We start from the raw sequence: 13,161 nt of genomic DNA on the forward strand, positions 1-13,161 counted from the left end.
ATATTTAAATAAAATATACAAATAAATATATTTTTTTGAACTTAAACAAAACATCTTGAAAAATAGTTTATATAAAAATCAAATTAAAAGGGATCTCCATTTGTAGTCATATAGCTAGATGGGTTATTTATTTACACTACCCTACAACAGTACAAAAACACGGATGACTGCGGAGACCACCGGATGCTCCTAGGAATCCTGCGAAGAAATCCGGATCGGGTCATCACTTGGCCTGCTTTCCGGCCTTTGTGCGCTCGTCCAGCGGATCGTAGCCAGAGGCCATCTTCTCCTTGAACTGCTCGTAGGTGCGTTTGCGGTCGAAATGCTTGACCCACTGGCCTGGACAGGATTGCTCGAATAGCTTGCGGAGATTTTGGCAGGCGGATGGCACCTTTTCGCCGCTGGTGGAGCTATGCTTTGGGGCGTGCTCATCCAGACACTTCCAGTACTCATCCCGATTGCTCCAGCACTTCGTGCGCTCCGCCTTCTCCGGAAAACTCATCTTCCTGGGTGCTTTTGCAGTGATTTTGTCTTGCCGGTCTCCGGTTCCTTGTTTTTCCTCGCACTCCTCTTCGCTGTCACTGGGGTTTTGACTGGTTTTCCCGCAGAGGCACCACTCTTAAAGCCTTTGCAACCGCTATAACACAGAAAAAACGACTTAAAATAATTTAGTTTCATAAAATAGCAGCACAAACCAGAAAACCAACCTCAAATATTACAAAACAAAAAATCAGCTGTTATTTCGATTTCGATAACTGCATAGCGTGTGGCAGCACTGGCCAACGATTCATTTGGCGCGCGAATTTGAACATCGCGACTTAGTGAATGCATTATTTATGTAAACATAAATTTCATATCTGAAATAAATTCTGTTTATACAGTCCTTAAACTTTTATTAGCTCAAAGAAAAATACTATTGGCATTTAATACTACTTTGAATTTTCGAATATTTTAAACAATTAATATACCAGCCCCTAAATGTTATTTTAAATTTCCAAAGAACAATAGAAAATAAAATTCTTCCCATTTTGACAGTTAATGGAGAAAATTAAATGTTTCTGCACACTGATGATATTTGTTTATTGACCGCACCATTTATGCTGTTCATAATTATTGTTTATTTGATTGATTCAATATCTTATGGCTAAACGTTAACGTAATTGCAAACGAAATGTGCCTCTCCAATGGAGGCATACTTTCGAATTCCCCAAACTAATCGGCATTATTTTGGGTGAAACAACTCGAGAAATGTCTGCAAAAACAAAAAACAGAAAAAAAAAAGAAAACGAAACCGAAGCAAACAAAACAAATAAGATAAGACAGCCATTCGCTGTCAGCGATAACAATTAAAATGAAAACAAACATGTTTTGTGAGTTACGCTATAATTTCTAAGTGTGATCCGGATGCAATAGATCCGGGGACATCGAAACCGTACATACATACTCCATATACACTCATATTCGTTTATAAATCTTTCTTTTTTGTTTTTGCTTATCGTAGGTACACAAATACGTATAGAAATGCCAGTTGAAATGTCGCGGGCGGAACGTCTTGTGTCCTTTGACCTTTGACCCTTGACCTTGTGTCGGGAGCGAGAAGGGGAGTGGTTAGGGGTAGGGATAGTGGCTGAAAGGCGGAAGGAAAAAAGGGGAATAACCTACATCTTAAACTACACATACTGCTATATTGTCGTTACAAACATTTACAGCTTACACCTAAAGACGCAAAACGCACATCAAAGTTAATATAGCCCGATATCCAAGTCTATATACTATATAGCACATACGGGGGATCGTTAGACGCGGGGGATATGCTACGAGGACTAAGGATACTAATTTGTATACATCTAATATATGAATATATGATCGGAATCGGAGAACTCTACACACGTTAAGTATAGTGAGTGAACCGCAGTCCGTCGTTTCAATTCTCTGTCGACTATCGAAGGGTCATGTCCCAAAATGCATTGCAGTTTGTGATCTTGGTCGAGTGATAGCTGGATAGATAGTTCCTGTATATAAACCTTGTTGGTCTGAAGCCGTATCGGGGGGCGGGGCTGTTTCCTAGTGGATGATGTGCGGTACGGGGACTTGGGGTATAACTCTCTTTGAGGCACTTGTGGCTTGGCTAACTTTTGCTTGGCAAACTGAAAAATTCTTAAACGAATTGTGCAAATCTCTCTGGCCGGGATTGGAGGAGCAGGTGGTGTCCAGTTTGGGGGGGTGTGTGTGTGTGTGTATATATATATATATTGGGGGCTTTCTGGCTAAATACAAAACAACTTGAACTTATTCTTCTGTTAACGACTATCAGTACTTTACCCTGCACAAAGACATATATATATTCAATATACTATATATGGTTGTATAGACACTGTTTCCTCTTTAGCTTATCTGCTATATGTTAATCTACAATCAATGCTTGTTATTAAAAAAAACATGTTTTCCGCTTAATAATTCCTCGTTTTCTTTCGCTTTATTGTTACATTCAGTATAGTTGAAATTGTTTTTTAATTCCTTCTAATGAAATTGAAATGGTAAAAGTCAAAGCCAAACCTGTTTGAACAAAGACACTAAACTTTGAGGCCTTTTGAAGCTAATAAAACAAATTAATTTTACTGATTTCTTGAACATGCTAATACAACTTTAAAATACACTGCCAGCTAGACAAACGAGTTTTCCAGCTCTCCTACCTTTCTTTTTTTCAAACCTCTATCTCCCTCATTCTTATGACTAGATGCACTTTAACGCAATTGTAATTCTCCATTCACCCGATAAACTCTAAGTCTAATTTTAAGTTTAAAACATTTACATTTCGCACACACACACACACACACACACACACACACACACACACATCCAAAAAGGTCGGTAAGGAATTGGGATTTGCACATAAATAGTTTGCCCATTTAAGTGGTTAGTTTCTCGTATAAAACATAAAAAAATAATGGGAGATAATAAAAATATTAATAATTAGGGGTAAAAACAAATGAATAAAAATCAAACAAAAATTAATAATAAACAAAAACTAAATGTAAACGTAAAATTAGACAAAAATTTGTAAACCATGAAACATTTGGCAGTCGAAGAAGAAGGCCCTCGTCGTGGAGGCGGCTCCAATTTCGATTCATCATGCATACTATATATATATATATGTGTGTATATATATATATCCTATATATATGGCGATCGTTCCTGCTGGTGCTGTGATGTCAGATGTCTGATGCATGTGGCTTGGTGGGTATTCTCTTCTTTTTGTTGTCGGCTGAGACTGAGGAGTCTGGAATCATTTCGAGTTGAGGTCGTGGTTGGTGGTGGTAGTGATGGTGATGGTGTTATGGTGATGGTAATGGTGGTGCTGGTGGTAGTGGCCTACGCCTGCTCCTTTTCTCCTGAGGCATTTGTGGGTGGCTGCGTTTCCGTTTCCATTCCCATTCCCATTTCCGGTTCCGCTGCAGTCGCTGCATCCGTGGGCGAGGCATTTGTGCTTGGGGATTGGGAGGCGTACTTGCAGGCGGGCGTCAGGCAGCGACAACCCACACTGGAGCGGTGCTCCACGCGCCAGAACTTCTCCCCGTAGTCGTAGCTAAAAAGAAGGAAGCAAACATCATTTGGTTAAGACTTCCACAGGAATATGCAAACAATTTAAAAGCTTTTTCTTTTTGAGGGTAATTAAATTAGAAACTCAAAGTATAAATGTCTTTCAACTATTCCTGATCTTTCTCAATTTCTCTGGCTTCCTTAATTGGTTACTCAAAAAAAAAATGTTTAATTTGGCTTGCGAAAAACACATTTATCAATAAATGGCCCAATTAACGCTTTGAGCAAGCAACTCAAATAAAGCATAAAAGTCGAAAACCAAACATTTGGAATAGTAGTTGTGTTAATTATCACCTTATTAAAAAACCTAAGTTCTGTTTAGTTTAACTGGCAATCAATAAAATAAATTAATGTTATTAAGAACAAAAGATACAAAACTTATATGAGCTAAAATCTAAAGAATTCTGAATCTTTCACATGATCTCTTAGTTCATAAATTTAAATTGGAACAGTAAGTAGAAAATTTATATGCTTTTCATAATAATTGAGGGATTGAAAACATAAATAAGTAGAGATGAGCTAATTTAATTACTCAAATATTAAGGACTTACCATATCTCCTCGCCGGCATCGATGTCGCGGCAGGCGAAGAAGGCGATCTTGGGGAATCGGTAGTCCTGGTGCTCGTAGAAAACGCGAACGGGCAGGACATTTGGCTCACACGAGTGGTTGAAGAAGCGGGTCACATTGCCGTAGTAGTTGGCATCGATGCAGTGCCCGTGGTCCAGGTCAAAGTAGTAGCTGTCGTCGGTGCGCCGATCGGCCTCCAAGGCGGTGAGGATCTCGCCCGTGTAGGTGGCCACGAAGGTGCCCTTTGGCACATTGGCCAGTGCTCGAACGCCCCATCCCTTGGCCTGCTCCTCGCACTCGACGATCTGCAGCGGAGTCCGCGTGCCATTCTGCACCACACGGTTCTTGCACGACAGCTGCACCCGGAAATTAGAGAAGGATTTCAGTTTGAGCACATAGCAAGAGCATAGGAGCACCCTGCTGCTCACCTGATTGCAGCCGCAGACATCGTTGCACTCGAAGATCACCGCTGGATCCTCGTAGTTGAAATCGGCGGTGAGGCGGCTCTCGGCGGTGTACCAATTCTGCGAGGAGGCTCCGTTGCACTGGCACCGATCGCTGCTGCAACTGTCGGGACAGGAACAGATGCGCATCTGCGAGACGCGCCGGTCGATCTGCACCGAGTTCTGCTGGATGATGCACTGCGTGACGTAGCGAAAGTCCGGCCACAGCAGCGAGTCGGCCTCGTCCTCGCTTTCGGACATGGCCAGCTCGTTGCGCACCGCCTGGATGGGCCGTGCCTCGCGCCCATTGGAGGCATCCGCGCAGACCACCAGCGTGCGCAGGCCCAGCGGCCGGAAGCTGCGCATCTGCATGTTGAAGCCCACGGTGCGACCGCATTCGGACTCCTCGTTGGGTATGCAATCGAAGGGCAGCTGCTCCGCCTTGTTCTTGATCATCAGATCGGCTCCATTGGCGATCAGAGCGATGCACATCCGTGTGACCGAGTGCCGGCATGCAATGTGTCTGTAGGGGACAGGAAATGGAGGATTCTTCTTCACTTCTGACTCGGTTTGACAGGCAATAGCCAATACTCACAGCGGTGTATCGCCTTCCACATTCTGCACATTGCAATCCGCTCCCGCCTGCAGCAGCACCTTAATGGTGTCCAGTCCGTCGTTGTGCAGCGTGGACCAGTGCAGCACCGTGTTGTTGTCGTTGTCGCAGATGTTCGGATCGGCCTCTTGGTTGAGCAGGAAGCTGCGAAAGTTCGCCAAGTTTTATTTAAATTCAAGGGGAATATGGCATTAGACGAGCCCACCTCACGATATCCGTGTGTCCCAGTTCGGCTGCCCAGACCATGGCCGTCCAGCCGCCCTCATCCTGGGCATCGATGAAGCTCAGAAAGCTGGTGATGTTCCGCGAGGCGCGATAGCTCTCCACAATCAACTGCGTGGCCTCCACGTTGCCCAACTTGGCTGCAATATGCAGACAGGTCTTGCCATCGGGTCCCTGTGGATAGCACACAGTTTATATTGGTTAAATAGGCTTAGAATCAGGTAGTAGTAGTAGTAGTAACCACCTTGATGGCCACATCGGCTCCGCATTGCAGGAAGAGATTTAGCATGTCGCACTTGTCGTTCATCACCGCACACATGAGTGCCGTGCGCAGTTCGCTGTCCACAATGTTGACAAAGTCCTGGGAACTGGCGCCCTTGCAGAGCAGCAGGTAGGCCATCTGGAGGGTGCCCTGGTGGGCCACCAGATGCAGGCAGGTGCCATTCAGGTACTCCCGAATGGGGGTCAGCACATTGAAGTCGGCAGCTGCCCAGTAAACATAAGGATTAGAGGAATTACAGGGATTAGAGGTGATGCAGTGCAGCAAAAACGCACCCAGAATCTCTGCCACGCGCTCCAGGTCATCGTTCTGCACCGCATAGTACATGTCCCGCGAGGTAAACTCCGTGGTCACGCGTCCACTGGCCGACACCACATGCCCACGCAGCACCACGTTCATCACGGAGTCCGGTATCAACTGCGCAAAGTTGATCGTGTTCAGAGCCTGGCCGGAGTTGCCCGCCGCCTTGCCTTTTTGGCTTCCGTTTGTCTTCGAGGCGGATGATGAAGAGGATGCTGCGCCCGCGGCAACGGCGGCGACGGAGGAAGTTACCCCCTTGCTTTTGGCCTTGGCTCCTGGACTATTGGCCTTTCCAGCTCCTCCGAACTGTGCCAGATGCGAGGAGGTGGTCAGTTTGGCGGGTTTGCTGCGTGGATGGTAAAGGCAATTAGTTGACTAGTTGCTATACAATATTAAAACCCAGAGTTGCACTCACATTTTGTACTTCTGGGTGGGCAGAAAGACGGGCAGCGACTGGCACTTCATGGTCACCGTGGAGGTGCGCTCCGGAGTGTCCAGTCCGCAGTGGGGGCACTTGAGCACCAGCATGGGACTACTGAACTTGACGGCCTGCTCCTCCTGACCACGTCCCTCCTCGTACGGCGTGTTCAGGATGAAACGCTGGGCGCAGTCCGGATGAAAGAAGTGCTGCTGCTTGCACAGTACAAATTTGCCCTGCAAATTGATAACATTGTCTTAGTCCAGATAGATTTATAGATGGTGAGTGATGATGGAATGGCCTCACCTGAGTGCAAAAGATGCCACAGCCGGCACAGCAGTTGTGGGACTGCAGGCGCTTCTTGTGCTCGTCGCAGAGGATCATGTAGCTGACCCTTTGGCTGGGCCGCAGCAGATTGTGCACCTCGGCGGAGAGCTCGTTGCAGCAGCCGATCTTCTGCTCGTCAATGTGGTCGATGGCACAGCAGTAGGAGGAGTCGGGCGCATTGCGGGCATAGTACTGCGAACTCTTCTGGCACAGACAGATGAACTTGGCCGTCTTCGAGGTGCCGGGCTTGGCATCCACGTCCCTGATGGGCGTCACATCCGCCAGGATCGAGGTGTTTAGCATGTGCAGCTGCTCCGCATCGAGTGTGGCAATGGAGGTACTTGAGCTTGCACTTGCTCCGGCTGTCACAGTCGTTGCTCCCGCTCCTCCTGCTCCTCCTGCTCCTCGAACTGCCACTCTTCGCGTGACCTTGGCTGGCTGCACAATGGCCGGATTTCGGCTGGCGGATGACTTCTGCTGAGCAGCAGCCGCCGCCGATGTTGTGGGCAACTCCTTGGCCACTTGCGTGTTCCTCACACGCAGCGTGACACTGGGCTTGCCCACCTGCACCCTGGTGGTGGGCACAAACTCATTGTCCGTATTGGAGCTGTCGTTGTCGGTGGCCTCCTCGCTGTGATTCCGCTGCAGACCGAGATGCTTCAAGTGCTTCTCCTTCTGCTTGGCCAGTTTGCGCTGCTGTTTCTTGTTCAACTTGCGCTCCTCCGGCGAGCGGTTGGCATTGATGCGCGACGCCTTGATGTCGCTGAGGAACTGCTCCACATCTGGGCACGGACGCACCTTGCTCTTGGCCAGCATGGCGGCGCCATAGTTCTCGATGTCGCGCTGCGACTTGGAGAAGAGTCGCTTCTTGATGGCACTCGTGCCAGCGGGATGGCCCGGAAGACCATCGAAATTGCTGCCATCCGACTTGTCGCTCTTCTGTCGCGATGCCGACGAGTTGGATCCACCTCCAACCCCCGTCGGCGGTGTCTCGAAATCCCCATCTCCTGCTGCTCCTGCTGCTGCTGCTGCAGCCGCTGCAGTTTCCCAGTGGGTCATGCGCTCGATGTGCTTCGTCTCGAACTCGCAGCGCAGCTCGTCGTTTTCGAGGATTTTGGGCGTGGGTTTGATTCGCCTCTTCGAACGCTTGGGCAACTGCAGTTCGGCTCCGCCCGTGGGTGTGGTCCGCTTGCTGCCATTGGTCAGGGGCGTGGGCGCAACGGTGGATGAGGAGGAGGAGGTACCCGGTTCGATTTTCGCCCCCGGGGGAATCTTTGCCTTGCGTCCGCGCTTCTTGGGTGGCGTCTTCTCGTCGAGAACAGCCGGTGGCACGGTCACCGGGCTGACCTCCATCATTGAGGGCTCCGCCGGCGTCAGGTGGGCGGGCAGCAGGGTCTCCGTCTTCACCTCCTCCCAGGTGGCACCGTCGACGGGCAGCCGATTGCCCAGACGGACACTGCGACGCATCCGCTTGCCATCGCCCGCGGGAGCATCCATTGCCAGGGAGAGGAGCTCCTCCTGCTGCTCGGTCTTCACCACCACCACCAGGTCGCCGCTCAGTTGCTGGTGCTCCGCCGCCTGCTCCTCCGGCAGCTTCCGCTTGCGGCCCGGCTTCTTCTCCACCACCGAATCCTCACCCAGGGGCAACGGCAGCACCTCACTGGTGTCCACCTCGGCATCCGGTCTTATCTTCTTGGCACGACCTCTTCCTCGCTTGGGCGCCGGAGCTGGACTCTCCTCGGGCGAGGGTGTTGCAGCTGCTGCCGTCGTTGGTGGCACCTTCTCCGGCTCCTTCTCCGGTTCCTTCTCCGGCTCCTGCTTCAACTCTAGACTAACTGCTGCTGCAATCTCCTCCAGCGTTGGCACCTCCACCAGACGACAACTAATCTCCGACGAATCGGGCTCTGCCATCTCCACCTGAACGGCTGCTTCATTGCTGGCTGCTGTGGGCGTGGGCGTTGGCGTGGACGTGGACGTGTCTGTAGGTCGCGGTGTCCTTCGCGAACGACGCGTTCCGCCAGGTGAAACCAGTTCCTGCAAAATACAGACACTCATTCAGTGTGTGTGCGGACTGGAGAAATACAAATCCCCAATATAAGTGTGTGTCTATGTGTTTAGCAGGAGGACCGAGGATTGAGAACCGAGGACCGAGGAGCAGCGCTGATGGAATGCCTCGAATGGATTCGTGGGTTGCCAAGGCAACTGGTTCTACCAAACACACGAGGCCAGCTGGCCAAAAGGATGAATGGATGGATGGATGGTTTAACCCCCATTGTTTTGGATGCAATTACCCAATGTTCAGAGTGGTGGGGGAAATGGAAATGTGTATCCAAATCCAATCGCTCTCGAATTATGCAAAAGTATTTAAAGTATTTATTTACTTTTCCCATCCTGTTTATCTTCGGAGGGAGTAGAAAAATGCCATCAAGGCAGGCGCATATGTTTATAACTTTAATCGTTTTGTAAATAATTTAACCAGCAGAAAAGCTTTGCTTGCAAAAGTTTGGTAAAGATTATTTACATTTCAGATAACTCGATTAATCAATAAGGGTAATTATTCTCTAATTCAAAGAGATTTCAAGGGCACTCAACCATACATAATAGTTTAAAAGTTTGCTATATTAGTGAAAGTTAGATTATAAATAAAGACATTTTTGTTACTCTTCTTAAACTAATTGATTTATAGTACCTCCATATATATATTAACAATTATGCAATTTACTTTATTTATTATTTAGTATCGATTTTGTTTATTTCTTTATCGAAAGACAACTTTACGTTAATTAGCACATATGTACATATATGCTTTTGTTAATTTTGGCATATTTGGGTGAAATCAAAAATTTGAGTTTTAATACTGCAGTTAAAATGGTAAATGCTTTCTTTGTTCTCTCTCTGTGTTTTTAATTATATATTAAGCAAATCAAACTAATAAGAACATTACATTTAATTTAGTTTAGTAAAGGTCAAGACAAGGCTAATTTCATTTTATTTTACATATGTATTTATATATTTATATATATTATAGCACTAGTGACCATATTTTCTGTGCGACTTTTAGTTTCTAGCAAAGACTTAAAATGCTGAAATGCACCATTTAATAATAAGCAAAAGTACAATACAATTGATAAGGGAATTATTTTAATGACAAATAAGTTTTATAAAAATATTCTCTCCATTAACGTTGTGTTCTTTTCATTCATCCAGCGATGAGTTATAAGTAATCTATCCCTTAAATCAAACAAGTTACGGTACGTTAGATAAGAACCTTCTATCTTTCTGATTGTAAAGCATTTTAAGAACCCAAACTCTGGTTACTTTATGAGTAAAACCCAATATTCCCATATGTTAGCGAGTGATATTTGTATTTTGTATGTTTTCGAAACTATTATAAAGAATTTTCCTGTACTATTAAACCAAGTGATGAGTTATAGTTAGACGACGACTTCTTATCTGCTGCCAGAAATTGATTAGGAATTAAAAGAGAGGCAAAGTCTTAAGTTTAAATGGTATAGAAAATAAGTTTAGTAGTTTGAAGAGGGTTATGCTAACTTGGCCGTAAATCTTTTGTATAAATTAAGGCAAAAATGCAAAGCTTTTAAGCTCGTCATAGTTTTACTTTTTTTTCTCAATACCGAAGCTTTTCCCTAGGCGGTGATAATAATTAACAATGGCATGACACAGAAAACGTGTCTTAAATAAAGGATAGATAAGAAAAAGTTGAAGACCAATAAAAAAGGGAAACCCCCTAACACCTATTATTTTCTGAACATTTTCCTTCGAATCTTCGTTGCCAATTTAAATAATATATACAAAACATCTTTTAACAAAATAAAAGATCAAAAACACTACAATTTTGAACTTGCCAATTTTAATTTAAGATTATATTTAAACATTACTTTTTGCAAAACCTTGTGTATTACATTTAAAATTTAAAGATTTTTAAGTTAAACATTTAAATACTTTATCTGGGGTTAAGACTTCTAAATTAAACGAAAAAATATTAGGAATTTCGAAGCGCACACACACACACAGACATACATATGTACTTACATTTTTATCAGCTGCTGCCGCTGCCGATATCTCTGCCGGCGTCGCCGCCCGGAGCTCGGTGTTCACATTCGAATTTGAATTTGTTGCGTCAGCAGCGACGTCGACGCCGGTGTCGGCAGAATTGACAACAAGTGGAGATGCTGTTGCCGTTTCCAGTGTTGTTGTTGTTGGTGTTCCTTTTGTTATTATGGGTAATTCTGCATTTGCTTCCTGTTTTCCAGCTGCTGCTTCTTCTTCCGACGCTGCTTCTTTTTTTTGCTGCTCAGTCTTAATGTTTTCCCTCTGCACGTCCGCTGCCGCCGTTGACGCCGACGTTGCTGCTGCTGCTGCTGCTACTGCACTTTTCTCTGCCTGCTCGGTGCTTTCCAGCTTTACCGTTATGGCCTGCACTGCTTGCTCTTCTACCTCCTTTTCGTCTTCTTCTTCCAAGGCTTTTGGCTCTTCTTCTTCCTGCTGCTCCAGTTGCTCATTAGCTTCGTCTTTTGCGCTCTCTTTTACTTCTTCTGCATTTTCTTCTTGTTTTTCAGCATTTTCTGCAGTTTCTTTAGCTTTTTCTGCCGCTGCCTCTTCTTCTTCCAGCTTGACAGCTGCCGCATCCACAACATCCGCCAAAAGACCCTTAATATCCTCGATTTCCTCTAAATTCGTGGCCTTCTTTCTATCCTCCTCTTTACTATCCTTGTGCTTTTTGTCCTTGCAGGCAAACTGATTGTTGGCCAAATTCCGCCATTTGAGGGTTTTATCCTCCGCCAAATCCAAATTTAGAAGATTACCACCCTCCGCAGTTGAAGTAGCACAATCGCTATTAAAGGTACTGGACATACTATTTAATAGCTCCACATACTCCGTCATTTTCACTTTTTGTTTTTTTACTAGTTTTCACTTTTTTTCAGAATGCTCTTTGTTTTTGGTAATCAATATTCCATGGTTAAACCAAAAAAAAAAGGTTTGGGTCTGCAGTAAAGTATTTTAAGCGATTGCTCATTGTTTTTCAAGTTTTAAATGATTTGTTTATATGGGCTTCAAAAAAAAAATCAAAGATTATTAAAATTTGAGCTCCAATCTTGTTCTTCTTCTTGCCACTTCTGCCGGCAGAGACGTCGACGTCGACTGCACTGCTTTTTGGTGGCCACAAGTTAACTGTTTTTTCTTCTCTCCCTTTTTTGTATCTTCTGGTTGAGAAAAAAAACACGCGACGTCACTTAAATAAATCATAAACTAAATTATTAATCGTTATGTCGAACTTCTCGCGGATTTTCTTCGGTGTTATTTCGGTTTTTTTTGGTGGCCTTAAGAAGCAGAAAATGTTTGTAGAAATCGCTGATTAGCTCACATGTCGAATATATTTCCCTCTCTCTTTCTCTCTCTTCTGCACCACCTAGATTGTTGTTGTTGTTGCTCTGCCGACGTCGCTGCCACTGCGTTTTGTTGCTGCCTTTGCCTGCAGTCACTTTTGCGATTTTGGAATGGGAATTTTGTAAGGTGAAATATTCTCAGGCGCAATTCGCGATTGCTTTTTACTTTCTTTGGGCTCGATTTAACGCAGCTCAGTGAGAAATATTATTAAAAAAAAATAAAAAGAAAAGCACACGCACACACATACACATGTGTTGGGGACGCACGCACACGCACGCACGCACACAGACACCGCACCGCGCTGAAAAAGCAGAAAACAACAATAGTATCAGTGTTACCAGGCAGTGAAACTGCATTCAAACCCCAAAATGCCCGCGACCAAACCATGAGTTTCCACTAAAATATCCCACTAAATACAAACGCCCGCCAAATTTCAAACATTTTAAAATACTTAAATTTCATTAATAGCCTGATTCCATTGCCGCATTAGTGGACTTTTTAAATGTGCCTGATTCCATTGGCGCATTAGCATTTAGTTAATGCTACTCCGACATGTGAGTGGCACGAACAGCTGATCTGGGCTTGTTTACTTTTGAATTTTGGCAAATCCAAAAGAAATTAATTAAAATTAATGAACATGAGTGAGTTTACTAAACTCTGTAATGCTCAGCAGGACATCCATATTGCGACCGAGACATTTGCCAACTTGAACGACAAAGAAGAGAAGCTGATTGCGTTGTTATGACGGGTTTGCAATGAAGGCCACCACAGTTTCTAAAAAAGGCAAGGATCCCCGTATATGTGGGAGTAATTTTATTCCAGAGATCCAGCAGTAATGCATTGTGGTACTGCGAGCAGAATTTGCAGCGTGCGCTCTAGGTTTCAGTCATTTTTATACGGAATAGATTTTATATTAAAAAAAAATCAAAAATTGCGCCAACCTTGCTTATAAAAACAGCTGTTGTAGTGGTGGCACGAAC

The 13,161-nt window shown here is 45.0% G+C and overlaps 2 protein-coding genes across 2 annotated transcripts; both read right to left on the reverse strand.

The window, feature by feature from the left end:
• Positions 1 to 99: 99 nt before the first annotated feature.
• Positions 100 to 793, reverse strand: LOC108137082 (cytochrome c oxidase assembly factor 6 homolog). Its single transcript, XM_017258607.1, has 2 exons — positions 708 to 793; positions 100 to 637 (listed from the first exon to the last, which is right to left on the reverse strand). Exon 2 carries the CDS (start codon positions 500 to 502, stop codon positions 224 to 226), a length of 279 nt encoding a protein of 92 aa, XP_017114096.1. The 5' UTR covers positions 503 to 637; positions 708 to 793; the 3' UTR covers positions 100 to 223.
• Positions 794 to 1,098: 305 nt separating this feature from the next.
• LOC108137151 (histone-lysine N-methyltransferase EHMT2) lies at positions 1,099 to 12,456 on the reverse strand. Its single transcript, XM_017258717.2, has 10 exons — positions 10,826 to 12,456; positions 6,752 to 8,806; positions 6,443 to 6,681; positions 6,003 to 6,373; positions 5,692 to 5,933; positions 5,431 to 5,621; positions 5,208 to 5,369; positions 4,598 to 5,135; positions 4,152 to 4,525; positions 1,099 to 3,586 (listed from the first exon to the last, which is right to left on the reverse strand). Exons 1-10 carry the CDS (start codon positions 11,675 to 11,677, stop codon positions 3,373 to 3,375), a joined length of 5,238 nt encoding a protein of 1,745 aa, XP_017114206.1. The 5' UTR covers positions 11,678 to 12,456; the 3' UTR covers positions 1,099 to 3,372.
• Between the last annotated feature and the right edge of the window lie 705 nt (positions 12,457 to 13,161).

Source organism: Drosophila elegans, unplaced genomic scaffold (genome assembly GCF_018152505.1).
Source record: "Drosophila elegans isolate 14027-0461.03 unplaced genomic scaffold, ASM1815250v1 contig_149, whole genome shotgun sequence".
NCBI lineage: Eukaryota > Metazoa > Arthropoda > Insecta > Diptera > Drosophilidae > Drosophila > Drosophila elegans.

What these genes read in the sequence shown, in the direction of transcription:
- LOC108137151 (XM_017258717.2), bottom strand. Translation starts at nt 11,677, where the DNA reads ATGACGGAGTATGTGGAGCTATTAAATAGTATGTCCAGTACCTTTAAT. An exon ending in GGACACACGGATATCGTGAG is followed by an intron (nt 5,370 to 5,430) that starts GTGGGCTCGTCT and finishes GAACTTTCGCAG; the next exon opens with CTTCCTGCTCAACCAAGAGG. An exon ending in ATGTCTGCGGCTGCAATCAG is followed by an intron (nt 4,526 to 4,597) that starts GTGAGCAGCAGG and finishes TTCCGGGTGCAG; the next exon opens with CTGTCGTGCAAGAACCGTGT.
- LOC108137082 (XM_017258607.1), bottom strand. Translation starts at nt 502, where the DNA reads ATGAGTTTTCCGGAGAAGGCGGAGCGCACGAAGTGCTGGAGCAATCGG.